At 47.9% G+C, this 13,595-nt stretch overlaps 1 protein-coding gene across 5 annotated transcripts in view; it reads right to left on the reverse strand.

Moving 5' to 3' along the window:
* Window positions 1–13,595, reverse strand: part of MYO7B (myosin VIIB) — a 102,607-nt gene that overhangs the window by 57,632 nt on the left and 31,380 nt on the right. For all 5 annotated transcript variants that reach the window (XM_061432130.1, XM_061432138.1, XM_061432114.1 and 2 more), the window contains exons 6-12: window positions 10,511–10,632; window positions 9,380–9,522; window positions 7,117–7,230; window positions 5,500–5,653; window positions 2,983–3,059; window positions 1,426–1,545; window positions 992–1,134 (exon numbers count right to left, since the gene is read on the reverse strand). In XM_061432130.1, coding sequence (XP_061288114.1) covers window positions 992–1,134; window positions 1,426–1,545; window positions 2,983–3,059; window positions 5,500–5,653; window positions 7,117–7,230; window positions 9,380–9,522; window positions 10,511–10,632 — 873 coding nt within the window. The remainder of the gene's footprint in view (window positions 1–991; window positions 1,135–1,425; window positions 1,546–2,982; window positions 3,060–5,499; window positions 5,654–7,116; window positions 7,231–9,379; window positions 9,523–10,510; window positions 10,633–13,595) is intronic.

Genomic DNA, 13,595 nt, shown 5'->3' on the forward strand with positions numbered 1-13,595 from the left:
CCACAAGCTGATTGTGTACCCTGTGACTCTCACTCCTAAAACTGCCTTTAAAAAACTTTACTTGAAAGCCATCAAGGAATTTGGATTTTGAGCTGCCTCAAATTTGGAGGAGCTGCCTGCTCTCCTTCTCGGCCCTGCAATAAGTGTTGTGCTTTGCTTCACCACACCCTGGTGTCAGTACACTGGCTTTGGTGTACTTTGGGTGAGCAGACCTGAATTCCATTTGGTAATGGAACTAGGCCTAGGCTCTGTCTCACCGATGCTTTAAACGAGCCAGGCTCACGTTGGGAAGCTAGGTTGCACTTCCTGCTTGCTTGTCCCCCGTCCTTGTGTCCTCTTCTGGCCCTTTGATGATACTTCCGCAGAGCATCACCTGCCCTCGTCCAGCTCCACGGCCTGGCTCCCCTTGCTGCCTCTGTCTACTTCCACCCCAGTCTTCATCGCAGTCTTCGCTGGGAATTACTTTTCTGACCTGCTTCATTTCTCTAGCTCTTCAGCCTCCAGGCTGGGACACTGGGTCAGAAGTGTCCTGCCTCACCTTACCCTTGTCAGACTGAAAAATTGGGGATGGGCCACAAATCCCCTGCCTTCCCCATCACCTAGTATGATAGCCCACCCAAGGATGCAGTCACATTAGTGTCACTGATTTCCACTTTCGCCTTAACCACATGTGATAATTCACTCTAGTTTGTGAGAAGGAAGAGTGGATAGCTTGAGATGGGCAATGAGTGCTGGAGTGTCAGCCTGACTCTCATGATGCTCTTAGCTATATGGCCTTTTCTAGACACCTTGTGGATGCCAGGGGATGAGCGTGGACTGCCTCACTGAGGAAGGACACAGTCTTGCTGAGGGACTCACCCTGGCGTCTGTGAGCGGAGGCGAGGCCCTGCTCCCAGCCAGTCTGGGGAGGAATGGCTGAGTTCCAGTTGGCTCAGGGAGGACCTAAGCTTATCTCTCATTTTTCTGAAAACAGGTGCGGGGACCTCCATACCTATTTTTCTGGAAGTTTTCAAAACCAAATATGTCCAAGAGGCCGATTGTCCTTTGCACATTTTTGGGGTCCTGGGCAGGTGGGGTGAAGATTGCAGCATTGATCTTCTTGACAATCCACAGGAAGAGATGCCCATAGATGCCCTGTAGAGACATGGGTAGAACCCACAGGCTTTGATGCACGAGAGGAAGGCGGCTGCTTTCTCCAAGTTTACCTGGAAAGGCCGCAGGCACACTGGACCAACTGAGGGAGATCACCCCTACTTTACGGCAAGAAACCACCCTGGAGAGCCTGGGCAGCCCACGGTCACCAGCCAGGGGACTGGCAGAGTCAGGACTTGCCCAGCTCTCTGCCCTTTCCTGCTGTCCACTCACCAGGCAAGGAGCTACACTCAATACCTAGACACGTAGGCCCCTTCTCCCACAGCTCTGCACCTTGACAAAGGCGTCCCTCCGGTCTGCAGCCTGAGTGATGTTCAGGGGCCTGGTGACAAACTCCCCGCGGATGATGATGGAGTGCTTGATAAGACAGTCTCGGAGGGCCTGGTCCTTCACCTGGAAGGTAGGTAGGGGCTGGCATCACAGCTGATAGAGCAGGGCCTGGTGCCAACATGCTCTCTCATAACCAAACATCCCGTGCCCAAAGCCTGAGGATGGGAGATGCCTGTGACTAGGACCAGAGTCAGGATGCTGGCAGGACTGGTCCAGCGTCAGTCTGAGCACGGGGATATCAGTGTCAGGGAAGGATGCGCCAGTTGGGTGGGCCCTGAGCATGCTGGCTGCTTGGTTGACCAGTCTTGTGCTGGTCTCCTGGTACTGGGCCCACCATCCAGTGGACCCTGGAAAACAGTGGCCATGGAGGACTCTGAGGCCTGGCCACTGACATCTGAATACACCTCAACCGAAGGCACTCCTGCCTGGAATCTGGAGGCCCAAGTTAACAAGAGGAGTCTGGATGAAGTGCCTCCCACATGCAGAGAAGACTTGGCTGGCAAACCCCCAAGGTTTCTAAGAACCCTGCGACCACATGAAAAACATTAGCAGCAAAATGTGCCTACCTAATGTGATTGCCTTTTCCCCCCCTTTGATTCTATTAATTTCCCACTGAACCTGTTAGTGGGGTGTGATTACAAAGTCCCATCACTTGTCCTCCAAGTCAAGGCTCTATTTGATCTCTTTAATAATGTGCAGGGGAATCTTCCCTGGTGGTCCAGCGGTTAAGACTCCGTGCTTGCAGTGCAAAGGACACAGGTTCTATCCCTCATTGGAGAACTAAGATCCCACATGCTGTGTGAAAGTGAAAGTGTCAGTCGCTCAGTCATCTAGCTCTTTGCAACCCCATGGACTATAACCCACCAGGCTCTTGTGCCCATGGAATTCTCTAGGCGAGAATACTGGAGTATGTTGCCATTTTCATCTCCAGGGGATCTTCCTGACCCAGGGATTGAACCTGAGTTTCCTGCATTGCAAGTTATACAGAAAGTACAAGTATCAGCGGTCACAGCCTAAATGCCTACAGGGCCAGCAGGTGTGGCAAAGCCAAAAACTAACAGCAGCAGAAATAACACGCAGGGGGATGGTCTGAGTACATTCCGTCAGCCCAGAAGAGCACAACTCATGGAGAAGCCCTGGGGGCCAGGGTATGGGGCGAGGATGTCTTGCTGTATAGGCATCAGATTGGTTGAGTGGGGACAACCTGGGGAATGGGTGAGGGAGAAAGTTGAGCAAAGGCCCTGGAAGAGCAAGAAGGTCAGGGAAAGGGCAAGAAACACATGTTCAAGCCAAACTGATCATTTCCAGGACTTTGTTAATGATTAGTTCCACGGGCCTGATTCCCATGCCTAGGGCCTGCAGTGCTCCACAGGGGAGTTGGAGGTGAAAGGGTGAGCGAGAGCCTGGGAGGCAGGAACTGGAGACTGGCAAGGGCTGCCAGCCCAGGCCCTGGGGCTGCTCACAAAAGAAGGAGGCTGGCGGACAGAAGAGCAGAGTTACCTCCAGTAACTTCATCACAGTAGGAAAGGCAGGGGTCTCCATCACATCAGAGGAGTCCAGGTTCTCAAAGACCGCAGCTGCAGAGAGAAGCAATTGACCCTGAGAGGCAAAGTGGCCTGAAGGGACGGGACAGAGGCCCCGGGGAGGCTGTTCCAGATGCATGGCTCAGAGACAGCCATCCCTGGGTGCCAGGCACTGCCTCTCCCAGGCCCCCTCTGAGAACCATGGCCTCTCTGGGGACAATCAACACTTTGCTTCTAACCACTGTTCACAGGGTATGTCCCCCGCTGCCCAGATTGAGATCCTGACTCAAAGGGGAGTGGGAAGCTATCAGAGGGAGAAGTTTGGTGCCAGTGGGGCGGGTGGAGTCTATCAAGGGAGAGGAAGACCCATTGGTCTCCTTCCATCCACTCTGCTGTCCTTAGAAACCCAGGTGTGTTCATGCATTCAGCAAAGGAGGAAGCAGGGCCCAGCTCTGCTGCAAGTCTCCTGACCCACCTCCTGGTTCAATCCCTCCCCTTTGAGTCCCTCCCTTTAGGGCCGCTGAGCTGCAGGGACGGAAGAAAGCTGTTTCTGTCATTTTTTTTCCTTCTTTAGACTTACAAATTTAAACTAATGCGTATGGATAAGAAATGCATAAAACCCAAAGGTATGTTATAAAGGATAATTATTATGTCAATATTGTGAATCAACCACTAAAGCCAAACCCAGAGCTTCACGAACAGCCGGGGCCTCCCACGACCTTTCCTGCTCAGACCAGTTCCTCCACCGAAGGCAGTATTCTCCTGACTACCACAGAAACCACTTCCCTGGTTTTTCCTTATCTTTTTACTACCTATATGTTAATCCCTGTTGTTGTTCAGTCTCTCAGTCGAGTCTGACTCTTTGTGACCCCACGGACTACAGCATCCCAGGCCTCCCTGTCCCTCACTGATTTAACCACTAAGCTGCATTTAATTTTACCCGTTTTCTTATGTGTCATCTAACTACCTGCATTCCTTTGTAGCATTTCATTAAAAAAAAAAATGTTTATTTATCTATTTTTTGCCATGCCGGGTCTTGGTTGCTGCACCGGCTTTTTCTCTAGTTGCAGAGAGTGGAGGCCACTGTCTAGTTGCAGCGTGTGGGCTTCTCTTGCTGCGGTTCCTGGGCTTTAGGGCACAGGCTCTAAAGCTGTATTTTAGTTGCCCCGCAGCATGTGGGATCTTCCCAGATCAGGGACCGAACCTGAGTCTCCTGCTTTGGCAGGCAGATTCTTTACCACTGAGCCACCAGCGAAGCCCTGTAGCATTTAATTTTATCTGTGTTTAAATTTTGTGTGTGAGCTCTCTGCGTTCTTTTGCCTGGTTTCATCTCCTCAACATCACATTTGGTAGTATTCCACGTCCTGACGCGCCCTGCTTGTCAGCACCCCTTTTTACCAGCAGAGGTGCCCGGTTTGGTGGATAGATTACATGGTCACCCAGCTGCAGCTTGCTGGAGTAGATTTCCTTATATGATCTGAGATAGTGGTTCATGTTTTCTACATGAATACCCAATCGCTCTGGAAGAGTTTATTGAAAAGCCTGCCTTTTCCCCGCTGCTGTGTGAGTTGGTGTCTTTCATTAGCTCTAGAGCCAGCCATAATCTCTTCAAGTGCTGTTTAAGTCCCAACCCTCTCTTATCCTTTAGAACTCTAATTAAATGTATTCTACATCTTCTCACTCTATCTTTGAGGTCTCCTACTCTGTGTTTTATATTTTCCATCTTTAAAAAAATATTTACTTATTTATTATTTGGCTGTGTTGGGTCCTTTAGTTGTGGCGTGTGAACTCCTAGTTGCCATGTGAGACCTAGTTCTCTGACCCAGGATCGAACCTGGAAACTCTGGATTGGTAACATGGAGTCTTAGCCACTGGGCCACTAAGCAAGTTCCCATTTTCCATCTTTCTTGCCTTTCCATGCTGCACACACAGTTTCTCTTTCCCTTTAGAACTCTAATTAAATGTATACTTTATCTTCTCATTGTATCTTCTAGGTCTCCTATTTTCTCTTTTATATTTTCCATCTTTTTTGTCTTTCTGTGCTGTACACACAGTTTTTTTCTGACTTTTTCTCCTTTTTCACATTATAAAACTGGTGGTTAAACTCATCCATAGAGTTCATTTTGGTTTTAACATTTTTAACTTTAGAATTTTGATGTGGTTCACTTTAAAATCTGTAATGTCACTTTTTTATACTTTGCAGCTTGCAAGTTCATGCATGGCTTTGCTTACTCCAAGTTGTTTACTCTTTGGGTTTCCAGCCAAAAGTTAGGGATGATTGATCAATACCGTCACCTTTGGAGGGCCCTAAGCTTTGGCATCTTCCCCCTAACTCCATAAGACCTCCAAAATTACAGCTAAAATTCCTAATGCACTTTTCCAGCACATTGTGACTTTGATGGGCCCTTTGGATGAGAACCCACAGGGATTTCTTCCTCCTCTCATCCCCACTTTTCCTCCCCAGGGGGTGTACTTTGGGTGGAAGCAGCATTACCCATGAACTCCACATTCCCCAGGTGGAGAATAGTGGCCAGCAGCTTGCTGAGGTCCCAGTTCTCCGAGTCAGAGAACATGAGTATCTTCATGGCCGAGCGGACGTGGGCATAGTCCTTGGCATCATTGCGCCCCTCACAGGAAGTACAGTTTCCCTGAAAGATTGAACACATCAGCTTTGGGGGGCCTTCTCCACTGTAGGGCCAGCAAGGCAGGGATGTATCAGGGACTCAGCCAAAGGCCCCTGGTAAGTGATACTTCACTGGCTCTGGGTGGGTCCCATGGGACCACCTGGAGGACCACACTCATAAAATACACAAAGGTATTTCCAAAGGCAGAATTATGGTGATATAGACCCAGAATTCTATAGTAGCTTGATAGCTGTGTGGCCATAGCTAAGTCACTCAGTTTCTCTGAGCCTCTGCTTGTCAACCATCCATGGTAATGCCTGCCTCAGTCTCTCGGGGGAATACCTTGGGTTAATTCCTTTAACAAACACCTTCTAAGGCTCACTGTGTGTCAGACCCTGGGGTACTTACTGGGAATTCATTAATGGAGAGAGCGGGCCCTGTTCTGCATGCTGTTGCATCCAGGAGAGGAGGCAGAAAGATTATGTCATAGGCTTTTACAGACGCTGAGACAAAAGGGGGCTTGGCCAGCCCTCCTGGGAACTGGGGAAAGGCTTCCTGGAGGAGGCACCTGAGCTGGTTCCACAGGTTGAGCTTTATAGTAGCACAGGGAGAGAGGGTTTTGGCAGATAACAGCTTGAGTTAGGCTGTGAGATGGGAGGCAGGAAGGTTGCAAAGAGGCTGGGGTCATGTGGAGGAGGAGAGATTGGCAGATGGTGGGATCTGGAGGGACTTGGAAACCTTGCCAAGGAGCCACAGGGAACTTCCAAAGAGCTGTGACCAGGAATATGGTCTGCCAGGCGCCCTGTATGGGAGATCTGGGGGGTGGATGATAGATTGGGGCTGAAGTCTGGGGAGAGGGGGCACCCAGTAGGAAAGTAGCACCATGGTCTAGGCAAGAGATGATAAAGTCCTCAGGCAGAGACAGGGGAGACAGGGGTGAGGCAGGAGAGAACGTCAAGAGGTGGATCTCATTCATTTTCTTGTCAACAATGCAAGCCCAACTTGTGAGACTGCTTGTGTGGCAATGTTCCAGGCATGGGGACACAACTGAGCAAGGCCTCTGCTCTCCTGGAGTTCAAGTTCTAGGGGCACCCAGGAGGACGGTGACTGGGATGAAATGAGGCAGGGGCTACAGGGTGGCCAGGAGCCTTCTGTCCATTAGGAACCAAAGGAAGGTGAGGCTTGTGGGGCAGGACTGTAGGCTCTGCAGAAAACAAGGAAGCACATGGACAAGGGTAGGGCTCTGATGGTCAAGAGTAATCCTCTGGTGGTTGTAAAGTGGATGTCAAACACAGAAGGGAGGGGTGGAGAAGGGGAAAGGGAGCCCCCAGTCCCCGCCCAGGGGCCTACCCGGAGTCTGGGCTTTTATGAGGCTGTAAACCAACGCTGAGCAAGAACTGGCCCTTCTTACTTCTTCCTCATTGTAAGAGGCAGGGCAGGGAGAGGTGGGAAGGGGAGGAGGGTCGGGGAGGGGGCAGGCGCCTCACCATGGTGAGGTAGTGGTACTCCGAGGGCGTCCCCAGGCACAGCAGCTTCTTCTCCTCGGCGCTCATCCCCAGGAGCATGCAGTAGAAGATGTGGTAGTTCCGCTCCTCCGGGGCCTGGCAGGGAGGGAGTTCAGGAGCTTGTCAGCAGCTTCCCTGAGGCTCTGGGTCCTCAGGACTGTCTCCTGGCTCCAGCCCCGTCCCAGTTTCTTGCTCCCCAGCCAGTAGGGCTCTGGCATTGACCCAAGGGATGAGCACGCCCAGTTGCTGTCCTCACCCAAGGCCAGTTCATCCTGACAGCTCCGTGCAGAAAGTCACTCCCTGGCACTTCCCTGCAGCCTGACTGCCCCCGCAGTCCAGAGTCACAGGCAAAGCAAGGTGTCAGGATTCAGATCCAGGCTCTCTGACTCAGAATTCCCAACTCTACAGTCTAGGGAAAGCCTTTCCTGGTGGCTCAGTGGCAAAGAATCTATCTGCTAATGCAAGAGATGTGGGAGACACAGATTTGATCCTCCAGGAAGATCCCCCAGAGAAGGAAATGGCAACCCACTCAGTATTCTTGCTGGGGAAATCCCATGGACAGAGGCGCCTCGTGGGGTCGACTTAGCAACTGAGCAACAATAAAAACAACAAAGCTTTCCTATCACCTTGTGACCCTCAGGGACCTGACTTCCACAGGTTTACCTAGCTGGGTCTTCTGCATTTTTAAACATTATTTATGAGCACATCTCTGTTGTGAAATTCAGGCAATTCCAAGCATAGAGTGTTAAAGGGGGAGTTTCTCTTCCCCCCGCCTTCCCACTCCTCAGACGACCTCCTCTTCTTCCTCAGAACCATTGGACGTCCTTTCTACACATCACTAGAACGTTTACTGAGAGTGCATGCATGCCTGCTCCATTGGTCGTGTCCACCTCTGCGATCCCACTTACACACCAAAAAAATTTTTTTGATGTGGACCGTTTTAAAAGTATTGAATTTGTTACAATATTGCTTCTGTTATACATTTTCTGGCCCCGAGGCATGTGAAATCGAAGCACTCTGACCAGGAATCAAACCTGCATGCCCTGTATTGGAAGATGAAGTCCCAACCTTTGGATCACAAGGGGAGTCCCTCCACCACCCCCCATCCCCACAAAATTTTTAATCTTATCATGGACAGGACTTGTCTCTGATCTGCTTTAGAAGTCTCCTGTTCATTCTGGGATGCCTCTATGAGGACCAAGTTCCATGAATTCACCAACCACTATGTGAAGAACTATAAGCTTCTGGAAAGGGCAAACTTTGGAGTCAGAGAGATTCTACCTTCTACTAGTTCTGGGACCTAGATAAGTTACCCTGGACTCGGTTTCCTCATCTATACAATGGGGACAAAGAGACCTGTCTCCGTGGTCGTTATGAAGATCTAATGAGATAACACAGGGGAAACCCCTGGCATCAGGCAGGGGTCACTAAAGGTGAGCTTCCTTCTTCAGCTTGCCACAGTGTCCAGGTGTCTGTCTGTCCTCATACACATCTCCAGCCCCTTCAGTGGCATGGCCCCATTCTGAAACCTCATGAGCATGCATACACACACTTTAGGGGTTATACCATTACATGAGAGGAGTATCCTACCCCCAACAAGGCTGTGTTAACTCTGCTGATGTGGCTGTCATACTTTGGGGTCTTTGTCAGCCAGGACTGTCTACTTGATCTGTGGGGCACAGTGCAAAATGAAAACATGGAGAGTCTCTCTAAAAAGTTATTAAGAATTTCAAGATGGTGACAACAGAGCATTAAACCAAATGTGGGCCCATGTGAGTACAAGGCCCATGTGACGACACAGACCATACGCCACCTCATTTCCTGGCCGGCGGTCTTTTGGACTGTGTCATCTAGGTCCTTCTGACAGGGCCCCCTATACATCTGAAGACACACCCACCCCCAGATGAGGACTTACCTGGCCTCAGAATTAATTCTAATAGAGGTGAGGAGTAGTAAGCACCAAATAATGAAGGCAATTGTATAGAAGGAAATTTCAAAACAGAAAATCCTATCATTTCCTTGAATATTGGGGAAGAACCATCATTACCCAATTCTAGGGGTCCCTGGCCCATCTCAGGCCAGGGTTCAATGGCAGTGAGACAAGGCCTGTGGGAGTCCCAGGAGGAGGGAGAGAGGTATGAGAGTGATGGAAAGGAACTCTCTTGGAAGCCTCCCCCATCCCCGGACTCCTATCCTGGGGCAAGGGGAGGTTCCCCAGGACCAGGGTAGTGGGCAGAGGCCTTACCTGCCGGCAGACCCGGGATTTCTCCAGGAGAAACTGCTCGATGCGCGCCCCCTCGATCACCCCACTGGAGTTGAAGTAGATGTCAATGTACTTCCCGAAGCGGCTTGAGTTGTCGTTTCGGATTGTCTTGGCATTTCCAAAGGCTAAGGGCCAGAGGATGATGCCCACGATGGGAGCAGAGAATAGAAATTTTACTTTTAGTGAGATCTTCTGGGAAGGTTTCTCAGAGGAGGTAGCTAAGCCCAGAATTGAAGGATGGGTAGGGTCACACCAGACAGTGGTGGCGGCCAAGGGTTTGCTAAGAGGAAGTCAAAGGGCAGCTAAAGGTTAGGAGGTCAGAAAGCATGAAGTGTGCTTCAGGAAGGGAAATTCGGCTGGACCACAGGATACAGGAGAAAAGCAGAGGACGATGGATGGAACCATTCCCAGGTGGGGCCAAGTAGCAAAGAACCTTCAACGTGAAGCTAAGAAGTTCAGAATTAGCCCCAGGGGCAATGAGGGAAGCAGGAAGCCTCCGGAGGGAGTTTGGGTGCATTTGAGAAAGATTGCTCAGGCTGCAGGGTAGAGACTGGGCTAGAGAGGGCCGGCTTGCAAGGAGAGTGACAAGGGCTGGTACAAGCCAGGGCGTGGATAGGAGGTTAGACCAGATGGCATTTGGGTTGCAGTATGATCTGAAGTGCATTCCATAGAGCTGTTTGATGATGCGACTGCATAAAGAAAGATCTTTTTGTGCACACATCCTCACTTGTATGGGTAAATGAAAAAAAATAGAGGGTCTGGCTACTTTTATTAGCATAATACATTTGGGATCCTTCTGTGTATCAATAATCCATTCCCAGAATCTCCCAAATTGATTTTATCTTGGATTCTTTTTTAAAGGAATGCTTAAGATCCCGTGTGTGGAAAACACACCTGTGAAAGCTAATAAGGTTGTCAGTCTTTCTTTTCTGTGCTTCCTGGCAGCCACACTACCATCCACCCCATCCTTGTCTTTCGTGTCCTGGGGAATCCTGAGAAGTCGCTGAAAGTTTATGGCTCACCCTCTCCTTCTTCCCCACGAGCACCACCTGGCAGGAAGGTACCAGCCTGCAGAGCCTGGGAAGGAGGCTGGTCTGGTGGGTGACTGCTTACCTTCCAGGATGGGGTTGGCTTCCAGGACCTGCTGCTCAATCCACGAATGCTGGCCGCTGATGGTGGCCAGGAACTGCAGGATGAGCTTGGTGGTCTCTGTTTTCCCTGCCCCAGACTCACCACTGCAAAGAGGCGTACAGGTACGTCAGTCAATGAAACAACTATTTTTCAACATCTCTTGACTCTCCTGCAAACCCACCACAGGTCCACTTTCTGAACAAAGATGCTCTCTCCCTGTGCAGAAATCCCACTGCGTCCGCCCTGACATCCCCTGCTAACTTTGTGCTAGTTATTGGTGTGTTCATCTTTCCTTCTCTGCTCAACTGCACAGTCCTGCTCATATCTGCTTCATCCCAGGGTCACGGCTCAATGTTTAGTCACCTAGATGAATGAATGAGACCGGGCGATGCCACGCCCCGATGTAACCTTGTCTCCATGAGCAGCAAGGTCATGCTGGACAAAAGGGAAATGGCGTCAGTCCTTCGGGAAAGTAATCTGGCATAGTTGCAAGCCCCTTCAGAATGATGTCGCCTTTAGTCTAAAGAGTTACCTTTTTGTTGACAAATTTAGTTTACCTTAAACCTAGGCATAATAAAAGTATTATATAATGTTGATGACTTAAGACATCTTAATTAGATTAGCAAACAATTATATTTATATTTAAATAAACATTATATTTAATATTGAATTTTTTTTTTTTTAGTTCACGTGAGTTTGAATTTAAATAGAGCTCATTAACTTCATATTATCTAAAAACAAAGCTGGTATATCGAGGGCAGCACTGCCAGATGTTGAAAGTTTCAGGTAAAAGATGGAATTTGCCCCAGGTTTTTGCTGAAGGGAACTGGGGGGTCCCCTGCTTGGAGTTTCCTGGAATAGGTTTTCCTTCAGTGTCAAATTTAGACTTACAATCTTTGGCTCAATGTATTTCTCTATGGCAGCGAGGGCAGATTTTTGGAGGTTTTTTATTTTTATTTTTTCCTTTTTTCTTTTTTTTTTAGCTTTCTTAGGGCAGTCCCTTTTTAAATGGTTCTTATTTCCACATGTAAAGCATCCTTTAAAAAATAATTGTATTTTTAGTAGAATAATCTATTTTTATAATCTAAAATAATCTCTTAGGATTGGGATAACTTAAATTTCTAGAGTTGTACTAAACTAAATAATAAAAGTTTATTAAATAACTAGGTCATTTCCAAATAAAATAAGATTTTAAAACTTTAATTACTAAACATTAACTTCCTCTTACAAAAAGTTTTTCTTACAGGAAAACTAAAGATATTTTAAACTATTAATAAGTATATTATATAATGTATAATATATTAATATATATAATAAATATATATATTATAATATGATATAATAGGAGAAGGCAATGGCACCCCACTCCAGGACTCTTGCCTGGAAAATCCCATGGACGGAGGAGCCCTGCAGTCCATGGGGTCGCTAAGAGTTGGGCATGACTGAGCGACTTCACTTTCACTTTTCACTTTCATGCATTGGAGAAGGAAATAGCAACCCACTCCAGTATTTTTGCCTGGAGAATCCCAGGGACGGGGGAGCCTGGTGGGCTGCCGTCTATGGGGTCGCACAGAGTTGGACACGACTGAAGCAACTTAGCAGCAGCAGCATGACATAATAAATATATTCACCAATCTATAAAATGCTAATATAAAAGACACTTCATAGTTGCTAAGGAAAAGTAAGATATACGCTTTTAATAAAAAGATATAAGATATGGCAAGCTCAGATATACATTCCACATTTTTCCTGGGGGCCACTGCTCATTTAACAAACAATACAATTATTAAAATAACTTGGAAGAATGACGAGCCTATTTGGACAGAGCAATGGCCCCTCACAAAAGAGAAATTACAGGCAGAGAAGGCAATGGCAACCCTCTCCAGGACTCTTGCCTGGAAAATCCCATGGACGGAGGAGCCCTGCAGTCCATGGGGTCGCTAAGAGTCAGACACAACTGAGGGACTTCACTTTCACTTTCACTTAGTCTAAAGAAAGAATCTTAAAATGAGAAAAAGCTTTCTCCACAAATACTTCCTGCTCTATAAAGCATTATTTTTTGTCATTGCAATTGTGGAACATTGGAAGTAACATAAATGTGGGAAATTATGGTCCATCTAGTCAGAGAATATAGTGCAGCCACTTAATCCAGGTCTGCACAGAGCAGCAACATGAGCAATGCTTACTAGTTAAGTGAAGTGATAAATGTAGGCACTGTTAAGTAAAATTTATCCAAGAGAGCTGCAGATGGAGATTGCAGCCATGAAATTAAAAGACACTTGTTCCTTGGAAGGAAAGTTATGACCAACCTACACAGCATATTCAAAAGCAGAGACATTACTTTGCCAACAAAGGTCCGTCTTGTCAAGCTATGATTTTTCCAGTGGTCATGTATGGATGTGAGAGTTGGACTCTAAAGAAGGCTGAGCACTGAAGAATTGATGCTTTTGAACTGTGGTGTTGGAGAAGACTCTTGAGAGTCCCTTGGACTGCAAGAAGATCCAACCAGTCCATTCTGAAGGAGATCAGTCCTGGGTGTTCATTGGAAGGTCTGATGTTGAAGCTGCAACTCCAATACTTTGGCCATGTAATGTGAAGAGCTGACTCATTTGAAAAGACCCTGATGCTGGGAAAGACTGAGGGCAGGAGGAGAAGGGGATGACAGAGGATGAGATGGTTGGAAGGCATCACCGACTCGATGGACATGGGTTTGGGTGGGCTTCAGGAGTTGATGATGGACAGAGAGGCCTGGCATGCTGCGGTTCATGGGGTCACAAAGAGTCGGACACGACTGAGCAACTGAACTGAACTGAACTGATCCAAGAGAGTGGAGGAAGACTTTTCTTCCAGAAATGTCTAGCAATTTGTTTTCTGAGAATATTTATTTTTCTGAAAATTTTGGAAATTTTCATGGTGAATATATATTAATTTAATAATAGTGAAATATGAAAAACAGTTTTAAAAATTACTTATGGCCATGGACTAGCCAAGATGGTGATGTATAAAGACCCAGAGCCCACCTCCTCCCATGGGCACATCAAAGTTACAGCTATTTACAGAGAAATTA

Source organism: Bos javanicus, chromosome 2 (assembly GCF_032452875.1).
Source record: "Bos javanicus breed banteng chromosome 2, ARS-OSU_banteng_1.0, whole genome shotgun sequence".
NCBI classification, from domain to species: Eukaryota; Metazoa; Chordata; class Mammalia; order Artiodactyla; family Bovidae; genus Bos; species Bos javanicus.